The following is a 22,164-nucleotide window of genomic DNA, read 5'->3' on the forward strand; positions in this document are numbered from 1 at the left end:
ACGAAAGCCAGCAATAGGTGTGCATGCGTGGTAGCTATTAAACTTTTGCCTCATCTGCAGAAGGTGTCTTCTGGATTTCCTGTGAAAATTTCCAAAGTGCCCATCACGTGCTGTAATATTTTGATGGTACATTTTAACATTTCTCTCAGCAAGAGAAATCATGCACAGCAAATAGTTTTTTAAAAGATAGTTTTCAATGACAAATATATGAAAAGGAATTCCAGCGTGTAGTTTGTCTACACCGATTCAGATAGCAGTGAATATTGCTGAAGTAAAGTGCTAGCTGTCATGTCTTGAGCATGATGATAGCCTTAAGCAGCAGGTATGTGACACCATTTAAATTATGACTCCATGTTGAAATGTTGTTCACTGTGCAAAGGTTTCTCTGGCTCCTATTTATTTTATGTATAGGACAATCCCTTATTATAATCTGAATTTCACACAGAGAACAGATTTAACTGAATGTAAGTATTGTGACAAAGTGTACTGTGGTGTTAAGAGCAGGAAGCTAAAATTCAAATGATTCCCATTGTGCTGTCTTGTAATGTGACTCTCCTTTATGCTGTAGGGTATGTCTGTTGCAGATTTTTTCACTGTTGTTGGAATAACAGGCTAGCCTCTCGTTATAAATTTATAAATGTGTGTAATTCTATGTTAAATTTACATTCTGATTATGTATTGAAAAAGGTTTGTAATTATTTCATTAGGATGCATTGTACCAGCTTTCTTTTTTCTTTTTTTTTTTTTTTTTTTTCTTCCTTTAAAATAGGTACCAGAGGGTGGTACTGGAGACGCAGGACGAGAAAGAACTAAGACCTTTACCTATGATTTTTCGTATTTCTCAGCTGACAGTGAAAGTCCCAGCTTTGTTTGTCAAGAAATGGTAGGATTTCTGAATGTTAATAGTGCTAGTAATTAATTTTCTACGTTTCCTTTTTCTTTGGCTTGAAAGCGTTAGTTGAAGTGTCTTCCCATTGATGTGCTGATTGTGTAATTTAGATGTTCATTAGAATTTATTAGAACACCCAAGAATTTAATTTCTTTTTTTTAATTTCTTTTTTTAAATTTACGTAACATGCTTTCTAAAGTGCTCTATTTTCTAATATAGCAGGGTAAATGCCTTTTTTCTTGCCTGATTTGTCTCGTAAGGTCGTGTTAGAAAATTTCTTTGTGCACTGAATTGTTTTTGAAAAGCATGTATCTTTAATTCACTTATAAAAATTCTTATACGGTTGAAGTGTTTGGTTTGGGGTTTTTTTTGTCCAAAAGTCTTGATACTCATTGAAGAAGTCTTCTTTCTCCTCTCAGGAGTATTCAGTGTAGGAAAGGACAAAACTGCCTTTTTTCCTGCACACTCAAAACAGAAAATCAAACTTGGAGCTAGAGGCATAATTTAGATGAACAGAGGGACCTTCCTTGGGCTTGTGTTTCATGTGAACATTGAACTTTTTGTGATTTCACTTTCCCAAATGAATTTAAGTAGAATCCAAGTGTTTTGTGATTGCTGTGTTCTCTTTTGGTTTTATGGAACTTGGGATGCTGTAAGCTGGAAGTGAAAACATTTCTTTCCTCTTAAAGTAATGCAAGGCTTTGCCAAATACACTGTAAGTCATTGCATACATTCCTTATTGTTATGTATCTCATCTACTCTATAAACCCCAAAATCAGGGATGTTGGTATGGCTAATCCTAAAAAGCCTCAGAACTGAACTAATAATTAGAAACAGTAATTTGAAGCCAGTTTTAGGTACTTGTAAGAAGGACAAATTTTGCCATTATATATAATGACCGTAATTCTTTGTTAGAGAATTTATATTTGAAATTTCTGTTTAACCATTACTGTAACTGGTAGGGTGCTTTTTTTTTTTTTTTTTTTTTCTGAAAGTTTCTTGCTTTATTGCATGGAATTATTAGTTAGTGTTTAATCCAAACATTTGATCATGTATATTAAACTTTCTGGCTTGTTATTTCCTGATGTTCTTTTACGTGACAGTTTTTTTTGGTTTATTCTTTGAAGTATCAGGAAATATGCATTTATTTGGGTGTTGATGTAGAAGTACCCTAATTGCTTTAGCACTGTGGCACACTCAAGAAGCAGTGTATTTGAGCATGATGATTGTCCCCTAACTTCTAGTGGATGCTTTTAAGCAGGTGGTTCAGGCCATATGCCTTTAGTATAACTTCAGCAAATGCTTGAAGATGAGCATGCATCTATTTATTATTTTAATTTAAAGCAGCCTTGAATATGTATTTTTTTCTGCTCTGGTTCTAGCTGTAGCTTGACATGTTCAGTTGTTGTTCTGTAGATGGAAGTGGTTGCTTGAGATTTGCTCCTGCAAATCAATTAGTCTCTGAGATTAGTATTACTTACTTTTGTGAAAATGCATGTATGAAAATGCATATAATTCTCAGTGATAACTGATGACCATATTCTCAGTTCTTCCTGATACAGATAAGTACCTCTCCATAAAACAGTTATTAATGATGTATCAATGCATATTTGGAGAAATCTGCAAAATGTACCATAAAAGTAGTTATAGAAATTCTTATGAAGCACTTTTGTGGCTCACATTTATGGATAGTTAATTCTTGAATTCTTCAGGTAGCTGTTTCCTTACCTGATTTAAGATACTTGTGGAAAGCTATGTTAGACAAGCTCTAAATAGAATAATCTCAGGAAGACAGTCCGTTGTGTTGTTGCTGTAACAATGAAGGTTTTTTTCCAGAATCTGAATGTTCTGTGAAATAAAGAAGTTAGTTTTTGTAAAGAGAGCCATTTGCAAAGGAAACTTGAATTAATATAGGTGGATATCCAAGTTTTATCCTGTGTTGATGTCCCATATCCACAAAGAAGTGATAAATGAAGTTTTTCATATTTTAAGTTTTTCCTTATTGGTGTCATTTTGCCTCTGTTTAAGAGCAGGACAGGTTGAGGAAAGATCAGTGTTATTTGCCCACCTCAGAGGCTTATAAAAAAAATATTGAAATGTCCATTTATGTATCACTGCAGCAGCCTAGAGCAATGATTTTTTTTAAAAGCTGTGAGCTTTCTGGTTTGTAGTAATAGCATGCTAACAATAAATCCTAAACATGGCTCAGATGTCCATGGTCAATATGATACTATTAGAGCATATCCCACAGCCCCAGACTGCCTCCTTCATCCTTGCAGGCAAGAATATTAAATTCTCTTGCTCAGCCACAAAAATAAAGAGTGACAGTGAATGGGGTAACATCAGGCTGGTGACTGGCCACTAGTGGGGTCCCACAGGGCTCCAGTCCTTGGCTCAGTCTTCTTCAACTTCTTCATCAATGACCTGGGCTCAGGATGGGACGGAATTTTAAGCAAGTTTGCAAATAACACAAAACTGGGAGGAGCGGTCAGCTCCTTTGTTGAGGGCAGACAGGCCCTGCAGAGCTGTTGACAGGCTAGAGAGATGGGCAGACACCAACCACATAAAGTTTAACAAGGGCAGGTGCCAAACTTTGCACCTAGAATGGGGCAGTCCTGATTGGAAATACAGACTGGGGAATGAGTGGATGGAGAGCAGCTGGGCAGGGGGACCTGGGGGTCCTGATTGGTGGCAAACTGAACATGAGCCAGCAGTGTGCCCTGGCAGCCAGGAAGGCCAACCATGCCCTGAGGTGCATCAAACACAGCATCACCAGCTGGTCAAGGGAGGTGATTGTCCCACTCTACTCTGCACTGGTATGGCCTCACCTTGAGCATTGTGTGCAGTTTTGGGCAACAAAGTGCAGAAAAGACATCAAGCTATTGTAAAGCATCCAAAGGAGAACAACAAGGATGGTGAAGGGTCTGGAAGGGATGACTTAGAGAAGTGGCAGAGGTCACTTGGACTGTTCAGTTTGGAGAAACAGAGGCTGAGGGGTGACCTTGTAGCAGTATATGAGGGGAGGAGATGGAACTGGCACCTATTTCTTCACTCCTGTGACCAAAGCTAGGACTTGGGGAAATGGTAAGAAGCTGAATCAGAGGACAGATTATCAGGAAAGAGTTTTTCAGCCAGAGGCCAGTGGAGCAGTGGAACAAGCTGCCCAGGGCAGTGGTCACAGCACCAAGCTTGCCTGAGCTCAAGAAGCGTTTGGATGATGCTCTCAGGCATGTGGTGTGATTCTGGGGTGTCCTACAGAGGGACAGGAGTTGGAATTGATAATCTTGATGGGTCCCTTCCAACTTGGCAGATTCTATCATTCTCTTTGTTAAGTGTTATTTTAATTACTATTTACACAGCACATGGGAAACAAAAGGAATTTCCAAACCATGGGAGTGCAATTTCTAAACGAATGCTGCACAGGCTATTGTTTTGTGTTAATAATTTCATATATAATTGGAAGACTTTGTAGTTAAGCTCTTATCAAGTTGGTGCAGAATTTCCAGTTTACTGCACCAGTGGCATAGAAGAAAGGTGGTTTTCATTCATATTCATCTTGCCATAGAATAAAATCGATCTTGAGTGTTGGTAATGTGGTTGCCTATTTATCTTTGTTAATGATTGTTATATTTGTTCTTTTAAAGGGCAGAAAAATAATAAATGTTTAGTACCCTTTAATACTATGTGCCCCATTAATATGCCTCGTAGATGCAAAATATGTTACAAAAGTTGCAGTGGGAGGGGCAGTTTACCATGGAAATATCTAGTTCATACTAATGGAAGAGAAATAGAATTTTGAGTTTCCTGCCCCATTGTGGTAAAGTGTTCTCTCAGTCATTTGCTTCTGTCAAAGTCCCATCCTAACAATATAATTTCTTCTAACCTGTTTATTAAGCATGTGTTCAGACAGCACCAACTGTAAATCTCCTTTCTGGTACCTCAGATCACTTTGCAAAATAGTCAGGAATTTTTAAAAGAGAAAATGCAGTACATAAAGACTTGGTCAGGTTGTGTGGTAAAAACTTGGACACAGAGAAAGGAAAAAGAGAAAAAATAGAAGTTACTTAGGAAGGATAATTCAACTGAGATACTCCTTTTCAAATGACAAGCAAAAGGGCTTTGGCTGATCTTTACACTCCTCCTCTTTGAGAAGCAGAACTGATTACAGCATTTTAACTCCCTTGTCTACGTGGAGGTCAAGTTCAGTGTTCCAATGACATGCTTGCAACTGAGCATCTGTGATTAAAGAAATGACCCAGCACTCCTTCTTTGTAGCAGTGGCATGATTATACAGTGTGTGCACTGTTCACTGTTAATAGAGACTTGTACACCTTGGTTAATTTAATTCATGTATACTGCATTCTGGTAGCCAAAATATGTGAAGCCTCTTACGAAATTTTTGAAAATCATGTTTGGATTGGGAGACCCAGATTAACAGTTTCATTGAGAAAAAAGCATCACCCGTGGGAGTGTGGATGGAAATAGGGGATAATGGTAGTGAAGGGTCAAATCTTGAAGGGATACTGAATATGGCATTGCACAGGAAGGTGATGAAAACATCTACTGAGAGCTGAGCTTATTAGGTGAGAACAGATACCCATATAATGGGAAGTAGAAGGGGGATCATCAGCAGTTTCAGAGGGCAAAAGAGAAAGATTTGGCTAGGAATGAGGGTGACTTACCAGAGAGAAAACATATTTCATGTTTGCCAGCCTTTACTGGTATGTAAAGCCAATTATGGAAGGAACAGGGAGAAAGTAATGCGTTGCTTTCTTACACTTGTTAAAGCAAAAACAAACCCAAATCAACCAGATAAACCCCTCTACAAACCAAGAAACTGACAGGATCACTGTAACATTTGCTTTCCAGAAGGGACTAGGTATTTGCATAACATAGGGAGTTGGCAAAGATACAAAAAGTGAGTAGGTATTAATAAGGAAAGGTGAACAAAGTATCTGAGATGAGCTGAAAGAAATCAAAGCTATAGAGAGGAGTGTTGTGTTTTTTTCTTTTTTTACTTCTGTATGTAAAGTAGGTATCTGACAGAAAAAGATACAGAAAATGTACTGTTGCAGTGCTGTAAACTAAATATAGTAGAAATATCTAGTGTTTTATTTGAAGTACTAATTTCCTGTTCTGTAGTAAATAGTGCCAGTTGATGCCAATAGCTAATATTGTGACAGCTTATATTTGCCATACTGGACTGATGACTGGTGACGGCTTTTTCTCCAAAGCTTCTGGTGTCTTAAACTTTCTTTGTGTTTAGGTTTTCAAAAATCTTGGAACAGATGTGCTTAAGTCTGCTTTTGAAGGTTATAATGCTTGTGTTTTTGCATATGGACAGACTGGATCCGGGAAGTCCTACACCATGATGGGAAATGCGGTACGTTGTGTTTTGCAAATGTACATTTTTGTTTTATAGCAATACCTTGCATGCTATTGCAAGCATGTTTTAATGGAATTATTATCGCTTATCATATTTGTATGATACTGACCCAACATGTAGCATTCCTTCTAGTAGTAATCAGAGGTTTTAGAAGCCGTTTCTTTTACAAGTATTTACAATTGGAAGAAGTGTCTTTAACGGAATGATACTTTGTTATGCTGAAACCCCCCAAATTTAAGTGTTACCTCTGATCTTCTATGTTCAACTCAAGACAAAAAAGATGCTGATTTTGAGAACATGAATGATCAGCTTTTCCTGAAGAAATCTGTTTTTTCAGAGCTTTTTTTGAAGGGTCAGAAGATAAAAATAGGTCCTGGTCCGTTGTTTAGAAAAGGTTACCAAGTGAGGAGTCTAAACTGGGTATCAGAGTTGATAAATACAAGTTTTAGCAAGCCATTATTATTGATACAATAGTTTTAAGTATTAAGTCCTGTTGAGCACTGCAATGAAGACCCTGAAAGAGGATGGTATGCCACGAGGGGCATTTAGCAGTTTTGGGGTTAAGGATGGGAGGTTTTTTCTTGCAGTTGCCTCCAAGGACAGAAACAACCCACTAAAGTGTTGGGTTGGCTAATGAAACCTGGTGGCAAGGCAAAGCTCTGCAGGTTTCATTCTCCTTTAATCCCTGGGGAAAAAGAAATACAACATGTCTTCTCCCAGCAGGACTGAAAACAAGAATATTGCCACTTGTCCTTCCTTTGAACAGTCTTTTGAAATGTAGGTAAAATTGGCTGCCTTGCTGCTTGCCTCCTTTATCTTAGGAGAGTAAATTAGCTGGAAATCTTTCTTTTTTTCAGTTGTCACAGAGTAAGTAGGTTTGTATTTAACTTCAATATGGTAAGCAGAATAGACATTTGTAACACGAAAAGATCTTATGACCTAAATGTGGATTTCCATTTCAGAAATCTATAAAAGTGACGTTTTTATGAGACTGCCTCACTGCACGTAATGACTATTATCATCACAGCAAATTATTCATTTGCAAATGAATAGGTGATGAAGTTTGTTTGACACTATTCAATAATATAAGTCTAATCTTCTTGCCATGATACATAAATACTTTAATCTGGCTTTGTACAGATTGTGTAGAAAATATACTCAGCTGCCAAGTTAAAAGCTTGAAAATTGATGGCCCTGTCAGAAAGACTTCAGTGCTGTAAGAAAACTTGAATTGGAAATAAATATTCTTTTTTTTCCCTACTTGTCCTTAAAAAGTATGAATTTCATTTAAGTTACAATACCTGTTGTTTGCTCTGGAAGGCTTCTTTTGCAAGCCTGTGTGCAGCAGTCATTTTGAGAAATATGTGGACCAGTTAAAATAAGTCTTGAGAAGCGATACTGAAATAACCGGAGATGTATAAAATACAGTAAATGAGAAAGTAAGACTGTGGGGGAACAAATGTCTCCCAAGATGTGAAAGGCTGCTGCAGAAAGGGAAAGGTAGATGGGCAAGAAACAATACATTTAAATTGCAGTAAGGAGTTTTCTGACTAGATAGCACAGAAGGAAAATGGGCTTTTAATGAGAAAATTCAGCTCTGGAATGAACTGCCCATTTTGGTTCTAGAGATTTCTGAGACTGGAAACTCTGTAACCTAGAAAAAAATGTCAGAGATGTAGTTGATTCTGCCCTGGAGCTGCAGGGAGTGAAAAGGGAGAAAATGTTTAAATACAGTTTCTAATAAAGAATGCACATTCTGCAAGATGTACATTTTACTGATAAAATATGCTGGGAACTGTGTGTTCTTCCACTCTCTCCGCTATATTTTCATGATTGAAGTTACTCAATTAGAGCTAATATATCATATTTACAGACTCTCTTTGCAGTTGCTAAATTATGTCAGACACTAATGACTTGCCTAAAACCTTGTGAAAGGTCTTTCATGTTTTTTCCTTAAGCTTTAATTAAAACTACTCAGGTGTTTCCAAGTATGAGATGAAAGAAAGGATTTTTCCTTTTCTTGTATTTAAAAAAAAAATTAAAAATGAAATGTGTGTGTTTATTTCCAATAGTGAACCCTGAAACTTTATCTGGAGGTAGAGATTGATAAATATTGGGAAAGGCTGCTCCTCTGTTACCAAAAGCAACTGTCTCCAAAATACCTGGCTAAGCTGCAGGTTTCTCCCATTATCTAGGTTTTTTTGTTTGTTTTAACCAATGTGCAGTTGTGTGAAAGGCTGGGTATGAGAAAAGGAGAGAATGGATGACTAGGTGGAAGAGTGATGCTTGGTTTAAGAAGGAGAAGCACTGATTCTGTAGAAGCTGGAAAAGGGCAAACTGGAGGGATGTGGTATGATTTTAAAAGAGACTGGATGATGAATTGGGATTTATATCTGTGCAAAGGGAAGAGGAAGGAGCTCAGAGATGACATGTGAAAGAAGATTGCTGGGACAGAGAATGCAGGGGGAAGCTGAAGCATGAGGACAGAGGTGACCAGCATGGGATCAGCCTGGAGCAAGCCTGGGCAAGAAGGGTCAGATTTTATGTGCAGATCAGAGTAGAAGAGAAATCTTTGCCTGTGAAGCACTCATTCTGCCAGTGTCTGGTGTGAGAGAGTCCATTCTTTGTGTTTTCCTGCTGCCAGGAAATCTGTAGAATCCTACCAGGCAAAATTTTGGGAACCTGCTGTGCCTGGGCTACGCTCACCGTGGACGTTCGGTCTGGTTTATCCTAATTTGCCTCCTGTTTAATTACAAGGCCCCTAACTCTACACAGAAACATTTCTTGCCTCAGCAGTGCATAGCATTAGAATTAGTCCATGGCATCAAATCTCTTACAGGTTTTTGAATTGGAGGCAAATTGCAGCTGACAGACTGTTTCGTAAACTGCTTCTGAGTTTGCAGCTCTGAGCCCAAAGCTCATCTGTATGTGTATGTCCTGTCCCTTTCTTCCTGGGAGCCACATTCTCTCATTTCAGCTCTGAAAGAGCGTAAGCTGTTGTCTTCCTGAAGTGGGGAGAATGGGTATTCAGCAAATAGTCATCTACCTTTTCAGGCTTGGTGAGAACAGGGCAGTGGCAGCAAGCAGCTCCTTGTCAGCTAAGATCAGAGCTGCACGGCACTGTCGTGCTCCTCTCTGCTGCTGGGGAAAACCCTGGCTTTGGCTTACTGCCTTGCTGCTTGGCTGGAAATATGTCTCCCTGGAGTTATGGGGAGAGCTGCATGCTAAGGCTTTGGATATTTCAGCGGTGTTAGCTGCTGCCTCACAGCTTGACACGTGTTTGACATTAGTGGTGGAGCAGCAGCCTCGCTGGGACGAGGCTCAATTCTCAAGTGCCAGCTTAATTGAGAAGATGACATCCTGCTGGCTGATGTGTAAGCTGAAGTGGCAAGGACTGGGTAATGAATAGTTGCAGCCCTGCTAGTCAACCATGTAGTCTGTAGGGATCTGTGAGAAGGCAAATGTTTTTTTCAGCTTTCTTTATTAAAGCAACTGAGCACTTTGGGCATAAAAATTCTTTAACTGCAGAGTCATGCATATAAAAGTTAAATATTAAATTTAACTTGGCTGCACTGTGGAATACAGTGAATATAGTTTTAAATGTGTTATTGCATTATAATTTATCCAAAGGACCTGCTGCATCTCAAGACAGGAAGGACTCCGAGCTAGAAATTAGGGTTTTGAATGAACATGGCTCATGGGTGCCTGTATATGGCTCTTACTCCATTCTCTGCAGATGTTGCCAAGTCCATAGTGAAATGAGATAGAATAGAGAAGACAGTATTGAGGTGAGGAAGTTAAAGAGCCTGTTGCTCTGAGGAGCCAGTTTCTGCCTCAAGCATTTGCGAGTATTCAAACTAAAATGAGAGGGACAAAATATATACCAGTAGCAAAGACTATGCATTCCAACACACACACAAGTGGCAAGAGAATATTTGCTGAAAAGTTTTGATTCTTTTTTTCCCCCCTTTCTTGATTTTGGAATTCTCAACTACTGATCTTACGTTTTACTTTTCAAGATATGTTGTACATGCATGCATCACCTTGTAAATAAGGATTGTTGTTGTTGCAGGATGATGCAGGTTTAATACCTAGAATTTGCGAAGGATTATTCAGCAAAATAAGTGAAAAAACAAGTAAGAATGAAGCATCCTTCCGGACAGAAGTGAGGTAGGTCTTGTCATGTTAATAGCTTGCTGATTATCATACTTCTTTCAGTTACAACCACACTGTTTCACTTTATCTCTCAGAAAAGTGTGTGTTTTCAAATAGTTTTCTGTGCTTGGCCTCAGGACTGTAATTGTTTTTTGTTGGTAGTTGTAGTCAAAAGGTGCAATACTTTGATCTAACAACTGTGCATTTTGCTTTATTTAAATAATGGTTAAAATGCTTTTTCAGATGGACAGCATCTCCCTTGTTTTTTACCCTTTATTTAAGATTGACCCTAGGAGATTTGATCTTGCTTCTTCAGCTTTTTTCCTTATGATAGAAGTACGCTGGAGTCATGTTTATCTTAAGCCAACCTTGGATCTTTTTCCTTCTCTAGGTGTATTGCTTTCAAGCACAGTGTAAACATTGCTTTCCTTTTTTTAAGGCTCTTGAAACAGTCATTGGCTTTATAATCTTTTTCTTTCAGTTATCTGGAAATTTATAATGAGCGTGTGAGAGATCTCCTCAGACGGAAGTCATCAAAAACCAATAATTTACGAATACGCGAACATCCAAAAGAAGGGCCATATGTTGAGGGTAAAAACACTTTCAGTGTTTTGCACTGGTCATTTTATTTTAAAATGTCATGGCGAATAGCAGAAAATAGCTCCTTGTTTTGTATTTCCACTTGCTTTCCCAGTTCTAAGATTATTATACATTTATGTTTTTTTATCTGTAAGTTTATAACACTTTTAAAAAAATGTTAGAAGATGCAGTTGGTTTTAAGAATTTGCTGACTAAAATTTATGAATCTTTAATGTTTAGATGGAAAAAGCCTACTAGGATCTAATTGTCTTAATCTGTTCTCTGTCAGGGAAAGTTCATATCTCTTCAGGGATTATGCTTATGTTATTGCACTCACTACTAGTGGATTGGGTATTTTCTTCTTAATTTACTGTAAACGTGTAAGTTCTCCATTGTTCATGAGGCCTCATTTCTTTCCTTAAGTGATAAACAAGTATGACAATAAACACTAATTGCAGCAATGCTTTGCAGTAGTGAGGGTAATTTGAATCTTTTTGTGAAGAAAATCAAGTACAATTATGAGCAAACTGTAATGCTCTTCCTTTCTTTAGATTTGTCTAAACATTTAGTGCAAAATTATGGTGATGTAGAGGAACTTATGGATGCAGGAAATATAAATAGAACGACAGCTGCAACTGGAATGAATGATGTCAGCAGCAGGTCACATGCCATTTTCACAATCAACTTCACTCAGGTAACAAAAGAAACCCCCCCTGCCTTAATATGTGTTTACATTCAATAATTCATATGATAATTAAAAAACAAGACTGTCAAATAAGCAAGAATAGGTAGACAATGACTACGTTGTTGTCTTGTGACAGGCAAAGTTAAATGTGAAAATACTGCTTTGAGAATTACATATATGTTAATCAGTGATTGTAATCTTTAAAATTTACAATGTAAAGTGATGACTTAAAATGGTATTTAATAGATTTTGAGGAGGTAACTACAAAGAATTCAGGCTGACTAACAGGGACCAGTGCCTGCATGTTTCATGATGCTGCTGTGATAAGAGGAGTGGGTGAGGAGCATGTTGTGCAAGTCTTCAGCTGGAGCCAAACACGGCTTACCTGTAATGCTCTGATGTTATCCAAGCTTTCTGAGGGAGAGATAAAGCACATTTTCTCACATCATAGTGAGTTTTGGTTTATATGTAGTTAACTCCTTTTCTAAAGCCTCTTGCTCTTCCTTATTTTAGAGAGTTTTTTAGAGAGTCCATGGATAAACCTGCTAGATGAAGAGAACGTAGCATAGAGGTGGTTTGCTCTCTCAGAAGAACTTTACATGTCTCCCACCAAAACTGCACGACACACACAAAATCCAGCTGGTCACCAGTGGTGAATTGGTCATTGCAAAGCTTTCAGGAGAGGATGAGAGGCAGGCAGCAAAAGGTTTTCTTCTACTGTTGTACCTCAAAAGTACAAGGACTTTTGAAATAGGGCAATCAGAGTTGACTTATATGAATTAGGATAAAAATTGGGAGGAAGCCTCAGTTAAAATCATAGGATAAAATGCAATTGCTACTCACTTGAGCTTAGAAGCAGGGAGAGATGTTGAACGTAAATGTGTCTGTGTATGCCAGACTTGTTGAAAGCTAAGTATAAGTCTAAGTGTTGAAAGTTTAGTAAAATGGATGCCCACATATTCATTGAGTATAATGTAAGTATCGATTCATATTTGTCAGTGCATGTGTGTAAGTGGTTAGAAAATTGCAAATATTCCAATTTAAAGTTATAAGTACTTGGGTGGGAGTTATGCAGCAATTAATAATCCAGTGCCTTTCTATGCACCTCTAATACACCTGACATCTGAAGCTCTGCTAGTGTAAACAAATTAAATTCAATCATAAAATTAAAAAGACCACTAAGTTGTAGTTGGTAAAATTTCAGAATTTGGTAGCTTGGCACACTTTTCCATGTATTTTTTTTTCCCATAGGCTAAATTTGATTCTGAAATGCCTTGTGAAACTGTTAGCAAGATTCATTTGGTAGATCTTGCTGGAAGTGAGAGGGCAGATGCCACTGGTGCCACAGGGGTTCGATTAAAGGAAGGAGGGAATATTAACAAATCCCTAGTTACTCTGGGAAATGTAATTTCTGCCTTAGGTAAGTTTGTGGGTTTTGTGTTTGTCTGTTTTTTTTTTTTTGTGTGGTTTTTTTTGTTTGTTTGTTTGTTCTTTTTGGGTTCTTTTGTTTTTAATGGGTAAAATATATATCTGTGTGTTTACTTAGAGTTCTGTTCATTTTTACTTACAAAAATAGTGATCTAACATGTATGCTTTTTGAAAATGAATGAAAATACATAATTGCTATTTTAATTTTTTTTCTAACCCCACACCACAGCTGATTTATCTCAGGATGCAACAAATCCTCTTTCAAAGAAGAAACAAGTATTTGTGCCTTACAGGGACTCTGTGTTGACTTGGCTGTTAAAAGATAGCCTAGGAGGAAATTCTAAAACTATAATGATTGCCAGTAAGTGTTCTTTAAGTTACTTTTTTGCATCTGGAACAGTTCATGCTTAATAGGCGTGGCTGTAAATAGTTAGATTTTGAATGCTTTGTTAAGGTGGAACATTGTTTACACAATAATGATTTCTTTCTTTCCAAGTTTTCTTGTAACATTCTGCCTTTACCTACGCTCTGAAATACATCTCTTCCAGTTGTAGAACTACATAGGATTTAATTGTGTAGATGGACACAGTCTAGTTGTTTAGTGATGTCATGAACAATGGCAGATTTCCTAGCAGAATTCAAGAGCTTTATTTTCATATGCAGATCATCTATTTAGGTACATCTAAAACTGGCTGAGTATTTGGTCACAAATGTAACAAAGGGACCCAGAATGTGTATTTCCAGTGGTTAGACATTTGTTTGCATAAGTAAGGATCATCCAAATTTATGTGGCTAATTGCTTGCTTTTGCTCTGACATCTCTCACTGTTGTGATTTTGCCTACACAGGGTCATGGTTGGCTAATCTGACCAGTTGAACTTCAAGTAATCATTCCTGCTTATTCTTGAGGTTCATTTGTGTTCCAGATAGCTCTGTTACTTGTGGTAAAAGTTCCAACCTCTGGGCCTAGATGAAGTCTTTAACTTCTCTCCCCTTATGCCTCTCCAGGTTGCAGACTTTGATCTCCACTAAAAGAATATTTCAGCTTTGTAAATCTAATGAATACTGATGTGTGTATCAATTTGCTTTTTCAGAACTGTGTTTTTTTCATTGCATTAGTTGTAGAAACAACATGCTCTCTTTTGACATTAAGTGGATAAGACTGCAATTTTTATTTAACCTGCTCTTTGAATGCACACAACATTTTATCTTTTTGTCTAAACTTATTTATGATTGTTAACCTTCAAACTGTTCCTGCAGTTTCCTTTTTACTTGAAGTAAGGAACACTTTGTTTAAAAACCTACCTATGACATTTGTATTACTGTTTTTTCAACAAATTGGAATGTGAATTCCATTCTCAGAAATACCCAAGTGAGGCCACGAGGATGTTAAAGGGCAGGAGCGGATTTTTATGTCAGAGGCATTAGGCTTGAAGAGAACAACAGCTCTGAAATTTTTCTTGCTCTTTCCTCTTCAAATCAAAAGCTGTCTGACCAATGCAGTCCTTTCTTTGGAAATGGTGGGAGAGCAGAATCAAAGGAATAAAATGCATTGGATCAAGTTGTCATTCTTCAAACACTTTGCCATAGTCAAAATTCTCTGGCTCATAGTTACTCAGTAGCATCATATTGGGGGTGTTGGGTTTTTTTATTTTATTTTTTTTTATTATTATTATTTTTTATTTATTTTATGTTATTTGACAGGGATAGGAAATAAAAAGTTTTAAAAACACTGAGCTTTCTGTGCCTATAGTAATGGTTGTAGTGCACAGCTGCTTTTTCAACTACTTCCTCATCTATTAATGATGCTACACCTTGGCACAGCCCTGCTGGTTGATCTTTTCTCTGACAGTAACTACTGGTAACGTGGCTGAATTGCCTAACAGAGCCTGACAAGCTGTCTGGATACATTTTGCCTACCTTTTTTGTAACTAAACACAAAAAAAGCAGGAAGATCAGGTCAAACTATAGGAAAGGCTCTTGTAAAATAGACTTCCAATTCTGATTTGTTATATTTCTGTAACGTATTTTAGCATCCTTTCAGAAAGAGGATAATTGAATAGTGGAGAGAAGACAGTAGATCAAATGGAAAGGTGATAGTGTGAGCTAGGCAAAGTATAGTCTGTTGCCAAGTGTATCTCCCCTAGTTTGGGAGGGAACCACAAAAAGAGTTATTTATTACTGTTGAGAGAATGAGGAAGGCCAGAATAGTTTTGCTATTTGATTATTTCTTTCCGGGCTTTTCATTGTCTGGGTCTCTTGTTCAGTTTGGTTATGAAAATTTCTGACCCTCATGACCTCTGCATGGTGTTCTCTTCTGCGTTTTTGTTCATCTATTTGGATGCAGTAATTATCCTTTTAATGGGGAATGTATTGTATATGGCTAGGAAAATGATGTCAAGGGTAAAATTAGCATTTTCAATTAAACCCCATTGTTTTTCCCAGTTTAGTTGTCTCTAAAAATAATACTGGTTTGTCTTGATACATTAGATAAGTAACAGTTCTATGTGCTGCCAGATGCCTGCAGCTCCGCAAAACTAGGCTTGTAGATTGCAGCAGCTCTTCTCTTGTTTTGCTTTTCATGTCTGCTTATGGCTTGAATGCTGTTTAATTTCTCTTCAAATTTTGGACTGCACCTACTTTGTTTTTACCTTAAATTACTTCTCTGTTCAATGATCACATCGATACTTAGAAAATACTCACCTTTCTTCTGCATTGTTCTTGTAAAACATTTGCAATAAACCTTGTAGTTATATAGGATGTTTATGCTTACCGGCAAAATGTAAATGTTAATAGAATGACAGCAAGATTTCTTTACAACACTTGATTGTTGGACCTGATTATTCTAATACAGTGTTTATGTAAGCAAAACTATAGTGATGTTGAAAAAGTGGAGCTAGATGAAGAATTGGAACAGCCATAGCAGTTAATCATAAGTTTCTGTCTCTTCACCCCCATGAAGTTTATCTGACTAATTTTAAAATATAAACTAACTTTACTAAATGAAATATCGTGTGCTTTATAAACTGTTTCTGATTTCATCTCCTTAGCTATTTCACCTGCTGATGTCAATTATGGAGAAACTTTAAGTACTCTTCGCTATGCAAATAGAGCCAAAAACATCATCAACAAGCCTACTATTAATGAGGATCCTAACGTCAAACTAATCCGTGAGCTGAGAGCTGAAATAGCCCGCTTAAAAGCCCTGCTTGCTCAAGGGAATCAGGTTAGCTTTACTTGAAATTTATGTGTGATTTTTCTTAACTTATAACTTCTATTTATAGAATGTAACAAGATAATTACCTTTCATTATATTGAATTGAGTAAACAAGCTCTATGAGGCTATGAGTGAATATTATTTTCCTGATTGAATCAGTTTCCATATGGCCAGTAGATTACCTCTTTTAAAATAAGGGGGGAAAAATTGTCATCCCAAAGCTTTTAGCTTCCTCTAAATATAATCAGAGCTTGATTACAGTCTGCTGTGGAGAAAGTAGTCACCACAGCATAAGGAGACTGAGCAGTAACTTTTTCCTGGGTTAGCCTGATGGACTGAAGAAGTACTTTATCTAGAATCTGAAAAGAAGTAGAAAGTATAAAATATTGAACATGCATAAATGTAGTAGTATGGACAGATTTGAACAATACATTTTATTTGCATTTGGTTACACAGTACATTAGAAAGCATGTAGCACCCTAAATATGTTGAAGTATTTTCAGTTATGTAAAAACACATCACATGATACTTCCCTTTTGCTCAATTCTCTTTCTTGTTCTTATCAGTATTAGCCACTGTAGACATTTTCTACACAGGTTCAGTTAGGCTTATGTTTAGTTCTGTTTCCAGCATGGTGAAACCAACCTAGCAATGAGAAAGTGGAAGTGATTAAGGCCAGGCTGGATGGGGCTTTGAGCAGCTTGGTTTACCAGAAGGTGTCCCTGCTCATGGCAGAGGTGTTGGAACTAGATGATTGTTAAGGTCCCTTCCAACCCAAACCATTCTGTGATTCTTTGAATATGCAATTGGCTCAGGCCTGCTGACTCTTCTGAATAATGTCACTCGGGACTGCTCGATTTCATCCTTGAGCAAATTTGATTTGGAAGTATCTGAAATGATACTTCAGCTCTATTTCTAGAACTATCTAATTTTATTTTAGATGGGCTGTGCAGTGTGAAATGTCAGTTCAGCATAGACTTTTAGTAGAAGACTAGTACTTCAGCTACATTTCATGCTATAAAACATTTACTGAAAAGGGATCACAGTTGGAAGCAGTGATATTGTAGATGATTAAAGCGGAGAGCTCTGCTTTGTTACAAACAATTAGAAAACTCTTATGGTGTTGAATTACTATTATACTTGTGTTTCTCCCATATTCTTTAGGAGGGGATAATTAATTTATTTTTGAAATATTATTTGATTTAGAGTGAGCAAAATAAATATACGTTGGATGCCTTTGAAGATCTAATGCTTTGACCTAGTTCCAAGCTGTAAAACAGTGGATATCACAAAATAAATCTGGTTCAGTTGTAGGATGTGATAGATGGCTGTGTGGGAGACAATAAAGAACTTGCTTAAGTTAATTGAGTTTGTGATGGTTGGTAAAACAGCAGGTGGTGTTATATGTGCACAGTAGAATATAAATCTCTGTATAATTTCGTTTGTGGTTTTCTGTTATATTCCCAGAATACTGTATTGCAAATGCTTCTGTAGATTGCTGAAGATACTGGTTATCAAAATATAGTGCTGGATTCAATGTAGAAGATGACATAAACAATGAGTATTGCTCTGTGTGTGTGTTTTATAGTAGTTTTCCTTTTTCTAAGGCCAATTACCGTAATAGATATTTATTAAATATAAGTGATATGTATTAAAGCAAAATGGTAAATTATTCTTGCATAATAAATTTTCATGTTTAACGGAAGTATAAAGATAGACATATCAGGAATTACCCATTATAAATGTGTGTTCAGTTTCAGTGTCTGCATGTGTGTGATACATAGTGAGAGTGAAAGTAATGTACTGCAAAGATCTGTGTTTGAAATACCTGCTTTTAGATTATTTTGATTACTGTTTGCAGTATTTCAAGGCAAAATGATGTATGTTGGAGCTCTAAACACTTTATGCTAAATAATAAAAAAGTTGAACAATTTGATTTCTTTTGTTTGGTTTCACCAGAAATTATTACTTCTTTCTCCCTTTTTTTAAACTTGTCGATGTTTACTTTTTGCAATTCTAGATTGCACTCTTGGATTCTCCAACAGCTTTAAGTATGGAAGAAAAACTTCAGCAGAATGAAGCAAGGGTGAGTTACATTTTCATAAGTCAGTTCCTAAATAGAAAAAAGGGGAGTGTGGGGGGTCTAGATGCAAGAGTGTTAGTAATATTCAGGAAATTTTTTTTTTTGGTACATAACTACATTTTCTCCCAACAAACAGAATTGTTCTTGTGCTTAAAAAAAACCCCAGACACTTAGGTGTGAACTTCTAATTTTGTTTTCCTACACGTGTAAGATAACATTATAACTAAGAACAAAGTATATCTTCAATATCTATATAACATGATATTTGTTCCCAGGCCAGCTTGCATTACTAAGAAGTATATTTGTAAATAGAATAGAGAGGGAAAAGCTACTGGATCAGAGTAATCAGAATTACTCTGTTACTACTCTGTGTGTAGTCACCCTAACAAAATATTCCATGCGCAGAAAATAAAATAAGGGGAAAACTGTCTACTCTCTAATGTTTTCAAGTAATCAGTAACTTATGTTGTGGGGTAGGATTTCAGAACCTTTCAGTCTTTAAATCGGCTATTTACATGTTCAGTGCTGTATTAGCTGTATTTTTTTTTTTAGGAGCATCTGACATCTCTGTGTACTTCATAGTGTGCCTCATACCAAGTTGCTTTTATAATTCAGCCCAATGTAGAGGCTGGGAAGGACTCCCAGACAGTTTAGATATACTTTTAGAGTCCAAAGAATATAGATATAATGCTACTCTCATTTCTTAAATTCATAATCTTTCATTCTTTATTCTATAATTGTGTTTTAATTCTTTTCTCTATATTTGCCTTTTTTTTTAAACCTATGTCAAAGTGTTCTTAAAAATAGCATTAATCAGACTTGGAAAGAGGAGAGGGGAAAGTATTTGGAATAATTCAGCTGTGTGGCAGTAAATATTTGGTTCTGAATATGGACAAGAAGATGGCCATCAAATGTAGATATGATGCCTTTAAAAGAAGGGGCTTCTTAGCTTGTTTAAATTGTAAGATTTACAGTGATGCTTCTTAGACCCTTGCATTTAGAGAATGAATACGTTGCTTTGAGAATCCTGTTTGATCTAAGTAATTGGTACAGTATCTGTCTGCTTTTCAGGATTCCCATTGGTAATACCAATTTTATAGATGTTGAAATACTTTTTAGAGAAGTCGTAAATTAAAAATAAATTTCAGTAAAAAAATGATACATATATTGGATCCAGTATGAACCATAGCTGCAAAAAAGACCTCAGAGCCCAGCTTCTGCAAGGAGCATGTTTTACAGCTCTGTTACTACAGAGTTTCTATGCAGGAATCCTTACTGTATTGTATTAAATAATTATGGTAGGACCTCAATTATAGTGTAACTTCAGTTACAGATTTAGACTTCAGTTGCAGATTTTTTTTTTTCATATTCATACTAGGTTTTAAATTCTTTTGGTTGATCCAAAGATGAATGTTAATACTGTTAATAAGTGTAGTTAATATGCTTTTATTTTTTTGTAAAAACATAAAGCTTTTATCTAAGAGTATCTGAATAATAGAAACTGCTGACTGTATGCTAATTAGAGTATGTTATTCATGCTCTGACAGTAATAATGGCTTGTCCTGCTCAGAAGCATTGGCCTTTCTGTGTGGGGAGTATATTGAACATATTTTATCATATTTTGTCAGCCTCATTAGGAGGTAATGTGATTACTATTCATGATAATTACAATAGATATAATTACTGAAAATTCTTAGTAGATATTGCAGTGGTTGAAGCTTTTTTTTTTTACAATTGAATTAGGGCAATAATTAATTTGTTTATACAGATCTAAAGACTTTATTACCATGTTTAAATTATCTGACAAAAATATGGTAGCCTTCTTTAATAAGTTGATTTGTCCTTATGTAAGAATATTGTTTAAATGATTTCTGAGGAATATAAATTCTTCTGATGGACTTATGATGGACCTACATGTTTTTCTCTAATCTTTTAAATTATTTTTTGTTTTAATATTCTGGTTAGCAGCATTAGGAGAGATACTATGCATTGAAAGATGTGTTTACTTTCATATGAAATCCTGAGATGTAGGTAGAGATGTGAGAATCTTTAGTTCCCAGCCAGTAAATTGCAGCTGATCTGTGAAGACATTTAGGGTAGTAGACTGCAGGTAGCAAATGTAGAAGTACTTGGAGGAAATGCATTGATGATCTTTTTCTTCCCTACAGTGATTTTGTATGTAAAGTAATAAAGGGACATAGCTGGGTTGTTCCTCCCCCCATCTTTCTGCAGTTGAGGTGAATTCAAATAATAAAAGATTGTATATGCTTTTAAAAATCTATGTATTTATTTCCTAGACAGAAATCCGGTGACTTAAAAAAATAGAAGTCTTTATATTCTATTTAATATAATGATTCCAAGTCAGCCAGAGCTTTCTGAGCCACTGGTTCTGCCTGAAGCACCCTCTCTCCACTTTTTTCTAAAAATTCTGAAAGATTCTGAAATGAAAAGAGCCTTGACTGGTATGCAAGCTATGAAAATTATCTTAGGAGATGGACAACTGGATGAATAGGAAAGGCAGGACAAAAACTTAAGTGTTCATACTCAGTGCTGTGCCTGTCTGTAATAGCTTGGCAAGCAGCTTCTCACTTTGCCAATTTCAACCAGGTGTGTGATTTCTACATTGCAGCAGACTTTTCTCTGATTCCCTCCTGATGGCTGCATGTCTGCTTCTTCCTCTGCATGGCATCCTTTGCAATTTCTGGAGGGTATTTTAGCCTGAGCACACGTATCTGTGCTGTCGAAAAGGAGCTGTCATCTTGTTACAGCTGCAGGATCTATCTGTAGCAGTAGACCTCGTAGGACCGATGAAGTGTTTTGTGGAATGATTCCATTTCTTTGAAAGTGCCTGCTATTTTTTCAAGTGGCTATCTCTGTCCTTTGTTTCTGTTTATACTCTATATAAGAATTCTGTAATTTTCCTGCTTGAGAGATAGAAATCATTGATATGACCACTTACTGCAGGAGCAACAGATCTCTAAATGTTTAAGTATTAAACTTCACAAAGAATTGCACAAATATTTAGTACTTCTCTGACAATGTATTATCAAGGACTTCAGAAGAGATGCAGGTTTTTTTAATCCAATTAAATTTTTAATCCAATTTTTTTTTCTTTTATAGGTACAAGAACTGACCAAAGAGTGGACAAACAAGTGGAATGAAACCCAAGATATTCTTAAAGTAAGGAAAATATATAATTTTTCAACTTTGCTTTTGAACAAGCCTTAGAGCTTTTCCATAAAAAAAGAGTTCCCATTCTACATTGACATTTTTCCTTTTTTTCGTAACATGAAATTTTCTCAGTCTTGGTTTATTCCAAAGCATTAGTTTTTGGGAGTTTTTAAGAGTAAATATTCAGACACAATAGTAGTTTTTAATAAGATTTTTAAAAATTATTAATAAAAATGAGGACAATTTTTTCTGTTCTTCATAGTGACCTCCGTGCAAAACATCTATCTCCAAGTTTTTAAAATGCTAAGTGTTTTTATTGAGTTTCAGATGAAGAAAACCTGGGGCCAGCACAGGTGTGTCCCTCATCCCCTTGGTGTTTGTGTTATATCAAGACCTGTGAATAATCACCTCACGTAGGGAATCTTATGCATAGTGGATACAGATTTTTCACATTGTGGTCAGAAATGGCTTGTAAACTTGAAAAACAACTTTCAGTGGGATTTTTTTCAGTTGAATCTCCTCCAGTATGTCTTCTTCAAACCAACCAGATGCCTCTGACCTAAGCATGCTCT

At 36.4% G+C, this 22,164-nt stretch overlaps 1 protein-coding gene across 3 annotated transcripts in view; it reads left to right on the forward strand.

The window, feature by feature from the left end:
- The window catches only part of KIF16B (kinesin family member 16B), a 136,089-nt gene that overhangs the window by 15,474 nt on the left and 98,451 nt on the right, over nucleotides 1-22,164 (forward strand). For all 3 annotated transcript variants that reach the window (XM_071740235.1, XM_071740236.1, XM_071740237.1), the window contains exons 3-12: nucleotides 770-883; nucleotides 6,156-6,272; nucleotides 10,348-10,445; nucleotides 10,912-11,021; nucleotides 11,561-11,703; nucleotides 12,946-13,114; nucleotides 13,352-13,483; nucleotides 16,172-16,347; nucleotides 18,359-18,424; nucleotides 21,542-21,601. In XM_071740235.1, coding sequence (XP_071596336.1) covers nucleotides 770-883; nucleotides 6,156-6,272; nucleotides 10,348-10,445; nucleotides 10,912-11,021; nucleotides 11,561-11,703; nucleotides 12,946-13,114; nucleotides 13,352-13,483; nucleotides 16,172-16,347; nucleotides 18,359-18,424; nucleotides 21,542-21,601 — 1,185 coding nt within the window. The remainder of the gene's footprint in view (nucleotides 1-769; nucleotides 884-6,155; nucleotides 6,273-10,347; nucleotides 10,446-10,911; nucleotides 11,022-11,560; nucleotides 11,704-12,945; nucleotides 13,115-13,351; nucleotides 13,484-16,171; nucleotides 16,348-18,358; nucleotides 18,425-21,541; nucleotides 21,602-22,164) is intronic.

The sequence above is a fragment of the Heliangelus exortis genome, chromosome 3 (genome assembly GCF_036169615.1).
Source record: "Heliangelus exortis chromosome 3, bHelExo1.hap1, whole genome shotgun sequence".
NCBI lineage: Eukaryota > Metazoa > Chordata > Aves > Apodiformes > Trochilidae > Heliangelus > Heliangelus exortis.